A 15,062-nucleotide genomic window follows, 5' to 3' on the forward strand; every position below is an offset into this window, starting at 1 on the left:
ACTGCTTTCTTGATGGTATAAGGTTCCCATGTGTCTCTGCTCGCTTCTCTCTTTTATATCTCAAAAGAGATTGGCTTAAGACACTATCCAATCTTGTATACCTCATCAGTATAACTGCCACTAATCCATCTTATTAGATCATAGTGATTGAATGAATGAATTTACAACACATAAGGAAATCATACCAGATTACAAAATGGTACACAATTATACAATACTGGGAATCATGACCCAGCCAAGTTGTCAGATATTTCTGTGGGATACAATTCAATCCATGACAATACTTATATCTTAAACCCAATGACTATCAATGTTTGTGTATTTTTTTCTTTATTTGTTCATTTGATCAAGGGAATTTTTACTCCCAGCACTAGGTACATTCCTTCCCAATTAAATTAAGTGCATATGTAAGGTTCTATGAAGGACATGCCATCTGTGTTTTGAAGTAGAGATGACAGTAGTTTAAATGAGGAATTGGTTATCAGAAGACGGGAGTCATGTGCTGATAGGGTCACTAACTGACTGGGTGACCTTAGAAAGTCTTTGAGACACCATTTCTCCTTATTTAAATTGAGAGGGTAGTACAAGATAAGCATTTTGAAAAGTGTATTCTTTCAATAGTTTTTGAAAATTGTTCTATGGAGAAAAGGTGCTTTACTCTAGTTTTTCTCCTTGAAGATTCACAATCCAAGGGTATTAGTGGTCTGTTTGATTCTAAAGTTTTTACTTTAACCAATCCACCATGTGGCCATATACTCCTTGTTTATGACCTTGGGTGGGTCATTTCTCTTAACTTCTGTTGCCCCATCTAGACATGGGGCTAAAGTAGAGGTTGGCAGCCTTTTTTTTGTAAAGGGCCAGATAATAAATAGTTTAGGCTTTTAGGGCCATATATCTCTGTTGCAACTACATAAATTGTAGATGTAGACAATGCATCAATGAATGGGTGTGGCTGTATTCCAGTATAATTTTCTTTACAAAAACAGGCATTGGGCTGGATTTGGCCTGTGGGTCATAGTTTACTGACCCCTGGGCTAGAGTGTGGGCTAACTGATCTCTAATGTCCTCACAACTCTTACTTCCCCCTGACCTTCTACCTGAAATGGCTGTTCTCTCCCTGGTTAGAAGTCACCCTTCTCCAAAACTATCACTCTGGCCTGAAGTTCCAAAATTTGTCATCATCTTCTTCTTTTGACATGTCCATATATACTATGGCTGTCTCCCCAGCTTCTGAGATGCCTTCTTCACAGCCTTGTTTTATTTATCTTGGTAACTACCCTTCTTTAATCCCTCTGAAGGTTTGGTTAGCTGGAATTCACCTTGTCTTCCTCCTCCAGAGCCTTTGATCTGGTGCTCATAAGCATTTGCTGACAGCCAGACAGAAAAGGTGGAGCCCAGATCCCAGGCCCCAGGGCCCGGAGAGTAATGAATGAAGGCTGCATTTATTTGTATTTCTAATTGGCAAGCCCATTTCCAGATCAGCTGCATGTCACTGCAAGCCAACAGCAAGGACAGGAGACAGCCCTACTTTCTCTCCCAGGGCTCAGTACCCAGGACCCTTGCTTCCACTGGTGCAGGACCTTGCTTTGACTTCACCAGGCTTGGAAGAAGCTTCCATCTGGACCAAGCTCTGCCCCTTAGTGCAGGGTCACCTTGTTTTGCCACTCAGACTGTGCATTGCCCAACCTTGAAGACACCATTGACATAGTCTATTCTGTAAATAGAACCTTCTGGGTTGTACAAATCACCTTGTTTCTTCAAACTTTTTGATATAGCTGTAGAACCCTTTCTTCTGATGAAATCTTATATAGAAGGCCAGTCGATAAAACTGATAAAAGTGGAACTGCTTTATTTGAAGCTGAGATGAAGTTTAGAGTTCTGCCTGCTCAGTTTTCCTCTTGCCCTCTAGAAGCAGATGAGATGCTTCCTGGGATCCCTAGAGTTCCTCAGAAGAATTTGGGAGCCTCTAGACTAGATCATGAGTGCAGTTCAAACCATTAAGAGTTCTATAATCTTCCTCTTTAACTGAGTCTCAAGTACATCCCTAGTACCATGTTAGGCACTGAAGGAGGAGCAGGAGTGGGAGACATGGTCCCTGGTCCCCAGAAGCTGATGATGTGGTTATAGAGATCAGCAGAAAATGGGAAAGGAAAATGAACTTAACAAGATGGGGTCTCACAAGTAGAAATACTTACTCGGGGAAGAGGCACTGGAGCAACGAGGAAAGACTTCCTGAAGAGCGTGACATTGGGATGGGGCATTGATGGATGGAAAAGATTTGGAGAAGCTGGGGGAGGGGGAGGACATTCTAGGCAGGAGAACTAGGGTGAGCAAAGGCACAGAGGTGGGAAATACTTAGTTGTATTATTCAAGAAAGGAAGGCACAAAATGACAAAATGAAGCATGTCATGGATCAGATCTCATGGTACACCTGAAGAGCAGCAGGAAACCAAGTTTGAACAAGGTAACAGGCGAGCAAGGAAAGAAAGAGGAAATAGTGTCTTGCACATCTGTTCTTTTTCAGACAGTTCCACCTCCTTCTATCTCATTTACCATCTATAGTAAACCAACTTGGTTGGTATTATTAACCCCATTTTACAGAATTGATCACTAGAGGCTCCTGGATATTAAGAGACTTTCCCAAGGTTGCAAAGCTACTATGAAGCAGAACTGAAATTTTAAAAACGAGGCTAATAGGGCACAACAGTCCAGGAACAAGGACTAGAAGGCAAGAGGGGACAGGAAAGCTGGTAATAGGGAACCCAAGCTTGAGAAGGGACAGTGTTGACATGTCGTGGGGTTGTTAACCATTGTCATTAAACAATATGTGTACTGACTGTTTAATGAGAAGCTATTTGTTCTGTAAACCTTCATCTAAAGTACAATAATAATTTCTTTTTTTAAAAAAAAAGAACTGAAATTTTAACAGCAAATTATTTGACTCCAAACTTGTTTGCCCCATTATAGGGAGCTTCATGGAAAATACAGTACCGAGTAAGTTTTTAAAGGAAACATAAGACTTGTGTAAGTTGACAGTAGACAGAAAGGAATTTCTAGTTGGGGGAAAAAAAAATTCTTGAATAGTTACATCTTGCAAGTCCCTTGGAAAATCTTCTAATTCAACACACCTTTTTTAAACATGGCAGAAGTGAAGCCCAGAGAAGGCAAGAGAATATTTAAGGTGAATGGGTAGAAAAGGACACCATTTTGGTCTCTGAACCTTTAGGTCGGTACTCTTTCCAGGGCATGAAGAGCAAATAACTTTATCACCTTTTTTCCCTTCCAACAGGAATATCATCTCCTTAGCACATGCTCTGGACCTTGAATTTATCTCTCCTGCTTCCTGTTTCTCACCTCTCCAGAAACTACAGAGCTGGGCAGCAAGAAGGAGCTGAAGTCTATGCCCTTCATCACATACCTCTCTGGTCTGCTGACGGCCCAGATGCTATCAGATGACCAGCTCATCTCAGGGGTGGAGATCCGCTGCGAGGAGAAGGGCCGCTGTCCATCCACCTGCCACCTCTGCCGCCGGCCAGGCAAGGAGCAACTGAGCCCTACACCAGTGCTGCTGGAAATCAACCATGTGGTACCACTTTACACCCTCATCCAAGACAATGGCACCAAGGAGGTGAGCTTCCCTGGCCCAGACACTAAGTCAAACCTGAGTACTGATCTAAAGAGTATATGTAGCATGATATTCCTCCCCCAAACTTTTTAAGCTAACACTCACACGCACACACACACAAATACGCTAACTTTTAGGAATAAATACAGATACAGTGTTGTTGTTATTGTTGGGCGCCATCGAATCAATTCTGACTCATAGCAACCCCATGTGACAGAGTAGAACTGAACCACCAAGTTTTCTTGGCTATAATTTTTAAGGAAGCAGATCATTAGGTCTTTCTCCCACAGAGCCACTGGGTGGGTTCGAGCCTCCAACCTTTTGATTAGTATCTGAGCACTTAACCATTGTGCCACCTGGATTTTAAAAAGGAAAACAAGAAAATGACAAACATAGGATTCAAAGTAAGGGAGGCAGGGTAATGGCACGAGGGAGTGTATGTTAGATCCACATGGTCAAGTTGCTTGCTGGTGTTTTGTATGGTGTACTTGTGAGAGTTTATGAAACTATTAAAACCAGCTAACTGAATGAATGAATGAAAGAATCCTAACCATGGATGGCCCAACAATGAGCTTGACTCGTGAACTGAGCATCATGAATAATCTAGTTCTATACACCAGAGGTCTCCAAACTAGCAATAAATACATACATATGTATATAAAATATGTAATATACAGATATATATACACTTACAGACACACACACAAATATATATATACTTCTGGCTTCATGATGAGAATGGTTTGTAGATTGTGGAAATTAAAGAGTGGAAGCAGGAAGATCAGTTAGGAGACTGTTGCAGCATGTTGGATAGCAGTGTAGGTGTGGACTCTCCACTGCCTTGGTGAATGAAAATTGTTCCCATTCACTGGCTGTGTGAACTTGCCCCAACAGCTGCTGCTCTGGTCCTCACTCTTCTCATCTGTAATGTGCAGGATACTAGCCCCATCTTGCTAGACGTGTTCCTGGCACTTGTGACAGCAAGGGGAATGGTGGTTCCTTTCCTCTTCGTCTAGGAGCCAGATTTTCCCAGATAAGAATTCTATACCAGATGCCCTCAGCATGAACTAAGTATTAGATTCTTTGGAAATCCACTGGAGTTGACAAATGGTGTGTTCCCAGTGAATCACAGAGTGTAAAAGTGACCACTAGATGTCACTGTTCTCCTTACAGGAGACCTTAAGTACAGGAAGCACTAGTCATTCATTCATTAACTCAATAAGTATTTTTAAGCACTCACTATATGCCAAGTACTGTGTTATGCTCTGGGAAGTTAAGAGTATGACAAATGGATGTGGTCTTTATCTTTAGGGAATTTACAGACTTGTGGAGAAGACATGTATTAATGAGATAACCACATAAAGAAGTAAATACATCCTGCTAAGTCCCAGGGAGAAGTCCAGGCCAGTGAGTTGAAAGTATATAACAGGCCTTGTGGGGCCAAGGGAGGCTTCCCTGAAGAAGTGACATTTAAGCTGAGTCCTTTGGGCACATGTACATAACATGAATGTGGAGGACTGGTTTGAGGAAGGAGGAGCATGAGAGCATTCCAGGTGGAAGGCCCAGCTCCTGCCAAGGCCTAAAGAAGGAGCAAACGTAGCCCATTTGAGAAACTGAATGCAAATCAGTGAGGCTGGTGCATAGAACTAGGGGGAACTTCATGGAAAACGTGGTGGAGAGGCAAGCAGGGCCAGACCAGACAGAGCTGTGGAGGCTGTGATGAGGAGTTTGGCCCTAGAGTGGAGGGGAGCCACGGAGGGGTTAGGACAGAGGGACAGCCATGTGTGTTGTCTTCTTAGCTCCAAGCTCCTCTTCTCTTAGTTTCCGCTGCAAATAAATGTTGGAGCTGGCCAAGTGTCCAGTTTCCTCTCCTTGTCCTCAAACCCCAAAGACAGGCCGGTTAAGAGTTTTATAGCAGGTAGGAGTGGAGTTCTGGTGGCACAGTGGTTAAGAGCTCGGCTGCTAACCAAAAGGTCAGCAGTTTGAATATGCCAGCTGCTCCTTGGAAACCCTATGAAGCAGTTGTACTCTGTCCTATAGGGTTGCTATGAGTCCGAATCAACTTGATGGCAGTGGACTTTTGGAGGGGGCTGTGGTGCACTGGCCATTTCCAAGGGAGGCAGGTTGTGGTAGGAGTGGGTGGCACAGGCCCAGAGCAAATGTGGAAATGATCCTGGAGGAAGGGAATATGACCACCCAGAGAGGTGGCGTGAGGAGAAAGCAGCCACTCCTACTTTCTGCATCATTTGTGTTTTCCATTTCAGCCTGAAATCCTTTTCTCCTCCCTCCCCCGAGTGGCATCTCCATCTCTCTGCCTTTCTCTGCAGCTTGAGGCAGAGGCCATGTGGATAAAACACAAAGAGGCTTGATGGGGCAGAAGGGCCTGAGCTCTGACTCATAGTGAGTGCTTGGGCAAGTCCTTTTCCTTTTGTGGGCCTCTCTTTTTCTACCTGTAAAACAGATAGGTTGAGTAAGTTTCTGAGTTCCCTTCCATAAACATTTTCTATGCGGAGGCAGATAGTGTAGGCTCTGTGTTGTAACATGCTTGGGTAGGAATCCTGACTCAGTACCTTACTCACTGTTGAATGACCTTTCCAAACCTCAGTTTCCACATCTGTGAAATATGGTCTCATGATGGGGATCAAAGGAGATAATGAATACAGATACAGAGTGCCTGGCACATAGCATGTGATGAACAAATGCTTCTATGATGATATTAAAAATGAAGTTGTCTATAATTGCCCCTTCCTTTTTCTATGCTTCCTTTGGTACCTCCTTTTCTAGGTAGCATTGATAACTTTGCTGATGCCCAAAGCACTCTGGAAATTATATTTTAGAGTAGGGTACACATATTATATGGGAGAAGTCAATGGTTAACTTAAAAGGACAGATCACCAATGGAGGGATTTTAGGAGCATTTCCTCACTTTATAAACATTGCTGGGACCCATACTGTATGAGCCAGGGATACAGGAGATGGAGTAGCATATGAATAAAAGGATTCCCTTCTCCTACAGATCTTCCAATTCAGAACAGAACCATTCTTCATGTGAGAACCCTTGACTCTCTGAGTTATTTGAGGAACTCTGTCAACTCTCAGTCCCACTTCATGTCATAATTAGTGAGTCTCGGGTTGGGGTGTATGACTTACCTGAAGTTTGTGGAACAATTTGGCTTCAAATTCTGAACCAGGGCCAGGGTATACAGTAGATGGCTTTGGGGACTGTTGGATACTGTGTCCTTGGGTGATTGGGGTCTCCTTGGGTTCATCCCAGTGAATACATGGGAAAAGATTATGCCTTCTGCTTCAGCTGGAAAGAGCCCTCAATTATAGTTTGTACTGTGGTTTTGCATAAGCAAAGCAGGAAAAAATTATTTACAATGGAGAATTTGATTCATGTGTAAATCTCCTCCCTCCACCTGTTAAATGACCCTTACACACTCCAAAACCACAGAGCTTGGTTCAGCACAAATGATGCTTAATGTACTTGACTTTGTATGGTCTTTAATTTAGCTTGTGAGTGAAGAAGGGCCTCCAAGTGGGAAAGACAGAATTTTGTCATGGTGAAGAGTCAGACAGAAATGGATTTGAATCCCATCTCTGCCATTTACTGACTTTAATTTTACTTATTTGTAAAGTAGGTATTATAGTATTTATCCCTACTGATTTGGGGTTGGGGAGTTTTCTAGAGAACTGGAACACCTGGAATCTGAACTAGACTCCATCCTTGATTGTTATATGGTTTTGAACATGATGTTTCTACTATGTAGGTCTCTCTTTCTTTATCTGTATAATGAGAAGTATGGACTATACTTTCTTTATCCAAGGGCCCCTTTGGCTCTGAAATCGGTTCAGAACTAAATTCTACTCTGGATATAAAAGAAATATTTTGAGGTTGGAAGAGGCAGTCTGTGACCTGTAATTTAATTCCCATTAAGAGACAATACTGGTTTTACCCCTTAAATTTAGTATTGAGAAGAGAAAGGTATACATGTCTTGCACACCATCCCAATGACAAAGGATTTATGAGCATGGACTGATATTAAAATCATATCCTGCTTATTTTATAGATCAACTTGCTTGTTTTACAAATAGTAAAACTAAGGCCTAGAGATGAGGAGGCTTGCTCTATGTCGCACAGCCAAGTCTGAATTTGAAGTAGTCAGAGGAGACTTCTGACCTTTGTGACCCTCAGAAATGTGCTTCATCTCCCCAAGACTCAATTTCCTTGTCTGTGAAATGGGAGGTGGTAATTTTCCTGACAGGGCTCTGAAATAGGAAAATTAAGAGACTATTTTCACTAGTATTTTGAAAACTGTAAAATACTGAATGGATATGGATAATTCTTTCCTACTCCTTTTCTAGTCCTGACTTCTAATCCTGTGAGCTTCTTTTGTTTCATGCTGTCCTAGGAAGAGCCATGTATAATTTTGGTCTTGTTGTGGTTGTCTGACCTTCCAGCAGATTCTGTCACTCTGCCAGGCAGACTTGTTTGCTCCATTTCTACTTCTTGGCTCAAACTGAGAAGATACTTCCAAATGACTATTATTCAAAAAGTAATTAACAGTCAAGCCCCCTACCTACGATTATTACCACCACCACCATCACCACCGCTATTACTATCTCTGTTACCACCACCACCATCACTGCTACCAGCACCATTATCGTCATCGATATACCACCACCACCACCACCATCAGCACTACCACCACCACCATAATCACCATTAAAGCACCATCACTACCATCACCTTGAATTGTGTCCTAGTGTATGCCAGTTACTGTGCTTAAGAAATGCAATATAGAGGAGAATAAGACACAAACTGTGTCTTCAAGGAGTTCACAGTCTGGTGGATGAGGCAGAAACCACTCAAGCAACTATAATCACTTTCATATGCTACATTAATACATGATTTATTTCAAATAACATAATAGACATTCCAACAGTGTTAGACAAACAGGAGAAAGAAATTCTGAGAGAGAGAATCTGGAAAAGATTCTTGGGGCAGGGAAGGTGGATAGGGTCAGATAGTACAACAGCTTGAGGCAAGTCATTGATGATGAAGATAATAATATTACCAGATGTATACAATTTGCCAAAAAGATGCTTTATCTCATTTAATCATCCAGCAACTTATGAGGGAGTATTATTATTATTATGGAGCCCTGGTGGCACAATGGTTAAGTGTTCAGCTGCTAATCAAAAGGTCAGCAGTTGGAATCCACCAGCTGCTCCTTGGAAACCCTATGGGGCAGTTCTACTCTGTCCTATAGGGTCACTATGAGTCGGAATCGACTAGAGAACAATGGGTTTTGGTTTTACATGTCTTAATATATGTTCTCTCGCTCTATCGCTTTATAACACATTTGAAGTAGGCACTATTATGCTTGTTTCACAAATAAAAATAACCTGAGTCTTTACAGAGGTTAAATAATTTACCTTAGATCACCTAAGATGAATCACCTAAGTGAATTGTCAGATCAGAATTCAAACCCGGGTTATATGATTCCAAAGCTTTCAGGGCTGGAATATTTGAGAGAGATAAAACTGGAAAAGTGATATGCAGAAGACTGAGTTATGAATGACTTTGAATTGTGAGTTGAGAGATTTGGATACTGTGTGAGCAATAGGGAGCCCTTGAAAGAACCAAGGAAGAGATAGAACTAGATGTGAGTTTTAGGCTAATAACTATAGCAACAAAGAGTAAAATGCAGGGACCAAGGCTAGTTTTATGGCAAGGGTTATTAATTTGGAATTTATAGATCCCTGACTTTAAAGGGTCTTTGTATCTCTATCCTCATAAAGTTTATGTAGAATTATACACTATTTGTAATTATTTTTCCTGGGAAGCAGACCCACAATGTCTTAGGCTGGATTCTCTAGAGGAGCAAAACTAGTAAAGCATATACATAAATATATATAGACAGATAGATAGATAGATTTATTTCAAGGAAATGGCTCAAAGAGGCCGGCAAGTCCCAAATCTGTGGGTCAGGCGGTGGGCTGGAGACTTCTCCTGACTTATGTGGTTGCAGGGGCTTACTGGTTGCAGGAGCTAGTGAATCTAAAACCTGCAGGTCAGGTGGCAGGGTGAAGGCTTCTCCTGACTCATGTGGTTGCAAAGGGCTGACAGTGTTGTGGGAGCTGGAGAATCCAAAATCTGCAGGTCAGGTGGCAGGCTGCTGGCTCATGTCCCGAGAACCAGAGGTCAGAGGATGATGAGATGGAAGCAGTATCGAGAGAGAGGGATTTTCTAGAACATCCATATGTATTGGATGCGGGCCACACCCCCAAGGAAACGCCCCTTTCAACTGATTGGCTGTTCACTTCAGATCACAAAATGGAGGATGATTGCATAATATCTGCCAAATCAGCATAGTAAGTAATATAGTATATTAGAAGGTGATGAAAAAAAAGTAGAGAAGAGTAAGGGAGGTCAGGAGTGCCTAGCAGAGAGTGGAGATCTGGGTCTCAGGGTGTCTTAAAGTGGTATAGATGATAAATGTGTTTGGCTGCTAACCAAAAGGTTGGAGGTTCGAGTTCACCCAGGGGGCCTTGGAAGAAAGGCTTGGCAGTCTATTTCTGAAAAGTCAGCCATTGAAAACCCTATGGAATGCAATTCTACTCTGACACACATGGAGTCACCATGAGTTGGAGCTGACTCAACAGCACCTGGTTTAGGATGGGAGAAGTGTTTGTTAACAATGCAGATTCCTGGCCTCCCTCTCAGAACTACTGATTCTATTTCTCTGGGGGGCAGGGCTAGGATCTTTATTTTCATAAGCTCCCCAGAGGAGTCTAATACCCACTGAGCTTGAGAACCATTACTGTAAACCATGGTTCATACATCCTTTATCATTTTTAAATCCTTTCAGAGAATTACTGGCTTTGGGATTAAGAAAGTCAAGTACTTCTTATAATCTAGCTTAAATCTTCTTTGCTTTTGTGGGCCACTTCCTCTCCATCTCTGTGAATTTGGAGAAGGAGGTGAACTGGCCAGGAACCAGACTGTCAGGCAATAGGGAAGATCAAAGAAAAAGAGGGGAAATAATCCACATATTACTCAGCATGCTTATGGTCAGTTACAAAAGAGGAACTTAATGCTTGACTTGCCTACTTGCAAAACTAAGAAACATAGCTATTTCATGGGACCAGAAGACTCTACCAGATTGAAAAAGATATACAAGACATACAATCTTAGAAAATGCAAACATTTTTGCATGTCAGAGAACAGAGCGTTTTTTTCATGGGACATTGAATTCAGTTATTGAATGCAGTAAAAGAGGGAAGAGCAGAATGTCTTCCCCCTGTATTTTTAATAATAACAACCATTCACTGAGTACTTAAATTTTGCCAGGAACTTAGCTAAAGCACTTTCCGTACTTAGCTCACTGAACCCTCTCATCAACCTTGTGTGGTGGGTACTGATATCCCTAATTTCCAAATGTGAAACCTGAGGCATGGAGAAGTAAAGTCACTTGCCCCAAGGTCTTACAAACAGGAGCTGATGGAGTCAGGATTTGAACCCAGGTCTGTTGTCTCCAAAACCTGAGCTTTTTCTCACTTTGCTATGCTGTCTCTTTACTAGCCACTTACCTTCAACTTTTTAAATAAAGCGTAATAAACAGAAGTCTAATGTGTAGTAAAGACACTATCACTGCATTCTATTGATTCCTCCAGCTACTGTCTTTTTATTTCTTTATTTGATTGCCAAAATTCTTTAAAAAAAATACTGGCTACACTTCTTCAGCTCTCATTCATTCCATACTTCTTTACAGTCCAGGAATGGCTCTTAGCATCCAGTGGAAATACAGTGGTTTCTCCTCATTTGTGACCCTGGCAGACCATTTTACTACATTTGCTGAGAATGACCTTGCCTTTATTCCTGACAGTGTTTCTATCTCAGTTCTTGTAACCCAGACACCCTTGATATGCTTGGTTGTTTTTTTCCCCTTTCCGTCTGCATCCCTTCCACCTCCCCGCAATGTAGTTTCCTTCTTAGTTACTTCTCACACATGTTTACGTTACCCAGCCTGGTCCAAGTCACAATGGCTGGGATATTGCAGTAGCCTCCTAACTGGCTAACAATGACCCTTGTCCCTTTCAATCCATTCTCTTCCCTACAGCCAGAGTGATATTTTCATACTAAAACTTGCTCATATCACTTTCTGGATTAAAACCCATTACTGGCTTCTAATTGTTCTTAGGATCAAGACCAAGGTCCTTACCATGGACTACAAGGGAATGCACAGACTGGATCCTTCCAACTTCTTAGGACTCATTTAGTACCCCTACAGCCCTCACTTTGTGTACTTCAGTCTCAGTGATCTTCTTCCAGTTTCTGGATAATGCCATGCTTTGTCCTGACAAAGAGCTTTTGCACATGCTGTTCCCTCTGCTTGGAATGTGTTTCATCCGCATCCCCATCCTTCTTTTCTAGAGTTAACTGCTACACATCCATCTGATCGTTGAGACTCCTTAATTTGATCAGATCTCACTGTTTAATTATTTTCTTGAGTCTTTTCATCTTTCTTTCATAGCAGTCATCATAGTTTCTGATTACACTTTTTGTGTGTATTAGTGTGATTATTTGATTAATGCCTGTGTCTTCCATTAGGGTGCAGAGTCTGTAAGGCTAGAGACTGGACCAACTTTTGCACAGCATTGTACCAACAGCTTCTAGTAAGGCACCTTGCACACAGTAGAGATTCAATAAATATATTGTTAAAGAAAATAAATGAATGAGTGAGTGAAAAAAGGTCACCAACTTACACTGGTATTCTTACAAGGTGCTTTCACATACACTGGCTCCCTTAATTCTCTCAATGGGCCTATGAAGGTAGTAATGTTTATCTTCATTTTATAGATAAAGAAACTGAGGCTCACAGAAGGTATGTACCAACCCCTAAGGTCCCATAGGGCTAGCAAATATCAGAACCAGGGCTGGAATCTCTTTTCCAGCTGTCCAACATCTACTCATTCATCACACCACCATCATTTATCTGAGGGTGTCGTGCAAAGACTGCCCCAGCCAGGGTGGTGCTGGGCTTCCAGGAACAGAGCAAGCTGTGGAACTCATCCCTGTTGGAGCTCAGCCCTGTTCACAGGGGGCTCTTCTTGGGTCATTAGGCAACTTCAGTCAGCAGTGATGCTAAGGGCCCAGAGAGAATTCACAAAGAATCCAACTCTCTCTCTTTCTATTTCTCTCTAATCTAAGAAGAAAAATAGTCATTCCAGATGTGTCTCCCAATTCATCAGGCATGTGCAGTTGAAAGCAGCATGACCTTGTACCATTGCACAGTTGTTTAGTTTGTGCAGTGCCTCCTCTGGTCAACAGAGTCACATTATTCCTAGTATCCCAGAGTAAAAGGGTTCCAGGCTATAAAGTTAAGTTCGGGGTTGGGGGGTGTGTGGGAGAGCTGGGAAAGAGGCATGAAGAATGTGGCTTGTCCTCGGGCCATATGTTTCTTGTCCTTTTAACTTCCTCTCCAAATTGTCTCATTTTTGGGAAGCACTGTTAAGTCTGTGGGTCTGCTACTATCGATACTAAAACCAGTTTAGTTTAGAAAAGTATAACATACAAAAAGCTGCAAAGAACCTCCACGTACCTATCACCTTCTGGTTTCAATAATGGTCAACACTTGCCAAGCCTTTTTCTCATAGCCAGTAATGTCAAGCTAGGATTTAAACCCAGGTTTGTCTGGTTCCATGTGGTCTCAACAGTAAGCTATAGAACTTCCCTCTTCATCGGCTCTTTCTTCTACACTTCAACATGATCAAGCCTGCTCTATTGTCAAGTACTCTTTCCTGGATTTTGAGTCCCTCCTGTCACTATCCTCTTCTTTACTTTTTCTTGACGGTAGAACTTCTTGCTGCTTTCACATCTCGTAGTCATTTCTCATCCTCTTGAAGTCTATGTTCTGTCCCCATCATCTAACTGAATTTCTTGTCTCAAAACTCCACAGACTTTCTACTATCTCAATTCAAGAAACTCTTTTCAACTGTATTTTAGAAGAGCAAATCTTATCTATCTCAAAATCTCAAAAGGTCTTGGACTTGGATCCTTCAGCTTTAGCTTGTTCCAACCTGAATATGTTCTATAAATTATTGATTTCCTTAAAAAGAAAAAAACAGAGAGAACACCAGGAAATGGAAGCATGGTGGCTGCTTGGGGGTGGAGACGGGCAGATTAACCAGTAAGCAAGGTATGCACTGGCTTACATTAAGCAAGGTACCATGGGCTTACTTGTGTTTTCTTACGGATCTGTAGTGAACAATTTCACATGGTTTGAACAGGTGAAATTGTTCACTACAGATTAGTAAGTATGCACAAGTAAGCCCATGAGTACCTTGCTTCCTGGGTAATCCTGCTCTGGAGGAGGGTACACATTAGTGAGGCTCTGCCCATCCCTCCACTCTGCTTCTTCCCTGTTGTTGTTTCTCAAATGTGTAGATTCCTCTTTTGAATGAAGTTGGAGGAAACATAAGTATACATACAAATGTAGATTTATTTACTTATTTTTATATTCAGGAGGTAATTATCTACACTTAAGATAAACAAACTTATCAGTAAGATTTTAGGGTTTTTTTTTTTTTATTGAGGTATCAGAAAGAGAGAATTCATCACGCAGGTAACTTCGCCTACCTGAGCTCCACATTCTTATCTGTAAGATGGGGATAATAGAAGAAACTACTTCATAGGGTGGTTCTGAATATTATGAGATGATCAGTGTAAAGAAGAGGCAGTCGAAGAATCAGAGAAATCAACATTTAAGTTCCCATTTTGCCACACACTTTGGAGACATAACTTAATTACTCAGAATCCCAAGGAGATGATAGTAGTATTTAACTCATAGAGCAGTTGCTGGGTTAAATAAGATTATGCATGTAGAGCACTTACCAATGTCTACTATGATTAAAAGCTAATCAATATTCGTTGTACCTTCTTTTCTGTTCCTTCTCCTTTTCCTTCTTCATATTTCCCCTCCTTTGCTTTCTTTTTCTCCTCATCTCTTCTCCTTTTGCTCTTGCATCTGATTAAAGTATCTACCACATAGTAGGTGTACAATAAATAATAGTTGATTTACCCTCAGGAAACCTATGATTCAAAAATGAAAAGGGCAGCCAGTTCACAGGAACTGGGAAAGTATACTTTTCTAAAGGCAAGGATAATCTTAATGTCTCTGATACTTGGTTCCTGCAACATATTTTTTCCAAAATAAAAATATCTAAAAAGAATAAAAATGATTGTAAATGACTATACATGTGCTATAATGATTTTTGTCTGTAAATAAGTGTGCCTAACAACTTTATTATGATGTCCATAAATTAGCTTCCATCTAGAGAATATCCAAGTTCAGAGCTTAGTCAATATTCACTTAAAATTTATCAAATATATAAATTTGTGTATATATGTATATGGATCTGGCATTATTTT

At 41.3% G+C, this 15,062-nt stretch overlaps 1 protein-coding gene across 2 annotated transcripts in view; it reads left to right on the forward strand.

Annotated features, from left to right (window-relative positions):
- ASTN2 (astrotactin 2) overlaps positions 1-15,062 on the forward strand; it is a 1,034,049-nt gene that overhangs the window by 813,372 nt on the left and 205,615 nt on the right. For both annotated transcript variants that reach the window (XM_004372122.1, XM_004372123.2), the window contains one exon: positions 3,363-3,628. In XM_004372122.1, coding sequence (XP_004372179.1) covers positions 3,363-3,628 — 266 coding nt within the window. The remainder of the gene's footprint in view (positions 1-3,362; positions 3,629-15,062) is intronic.

Source organism: Trichechus manatus, unplaced genomic scaffold (genome assembly GCF_000243295.1).
Source record: "Trichechus manatus latirostris isolate Lorelei unplaced genomic scaffold, TriManLat1.0 scaffold00016, whole genome shotgun sequence".
NCBI lineage: Eukaryota > Metazoa > Chordata > Mammalia > Sirenia > Trichechidae > Trichechus > Trichechus manatus.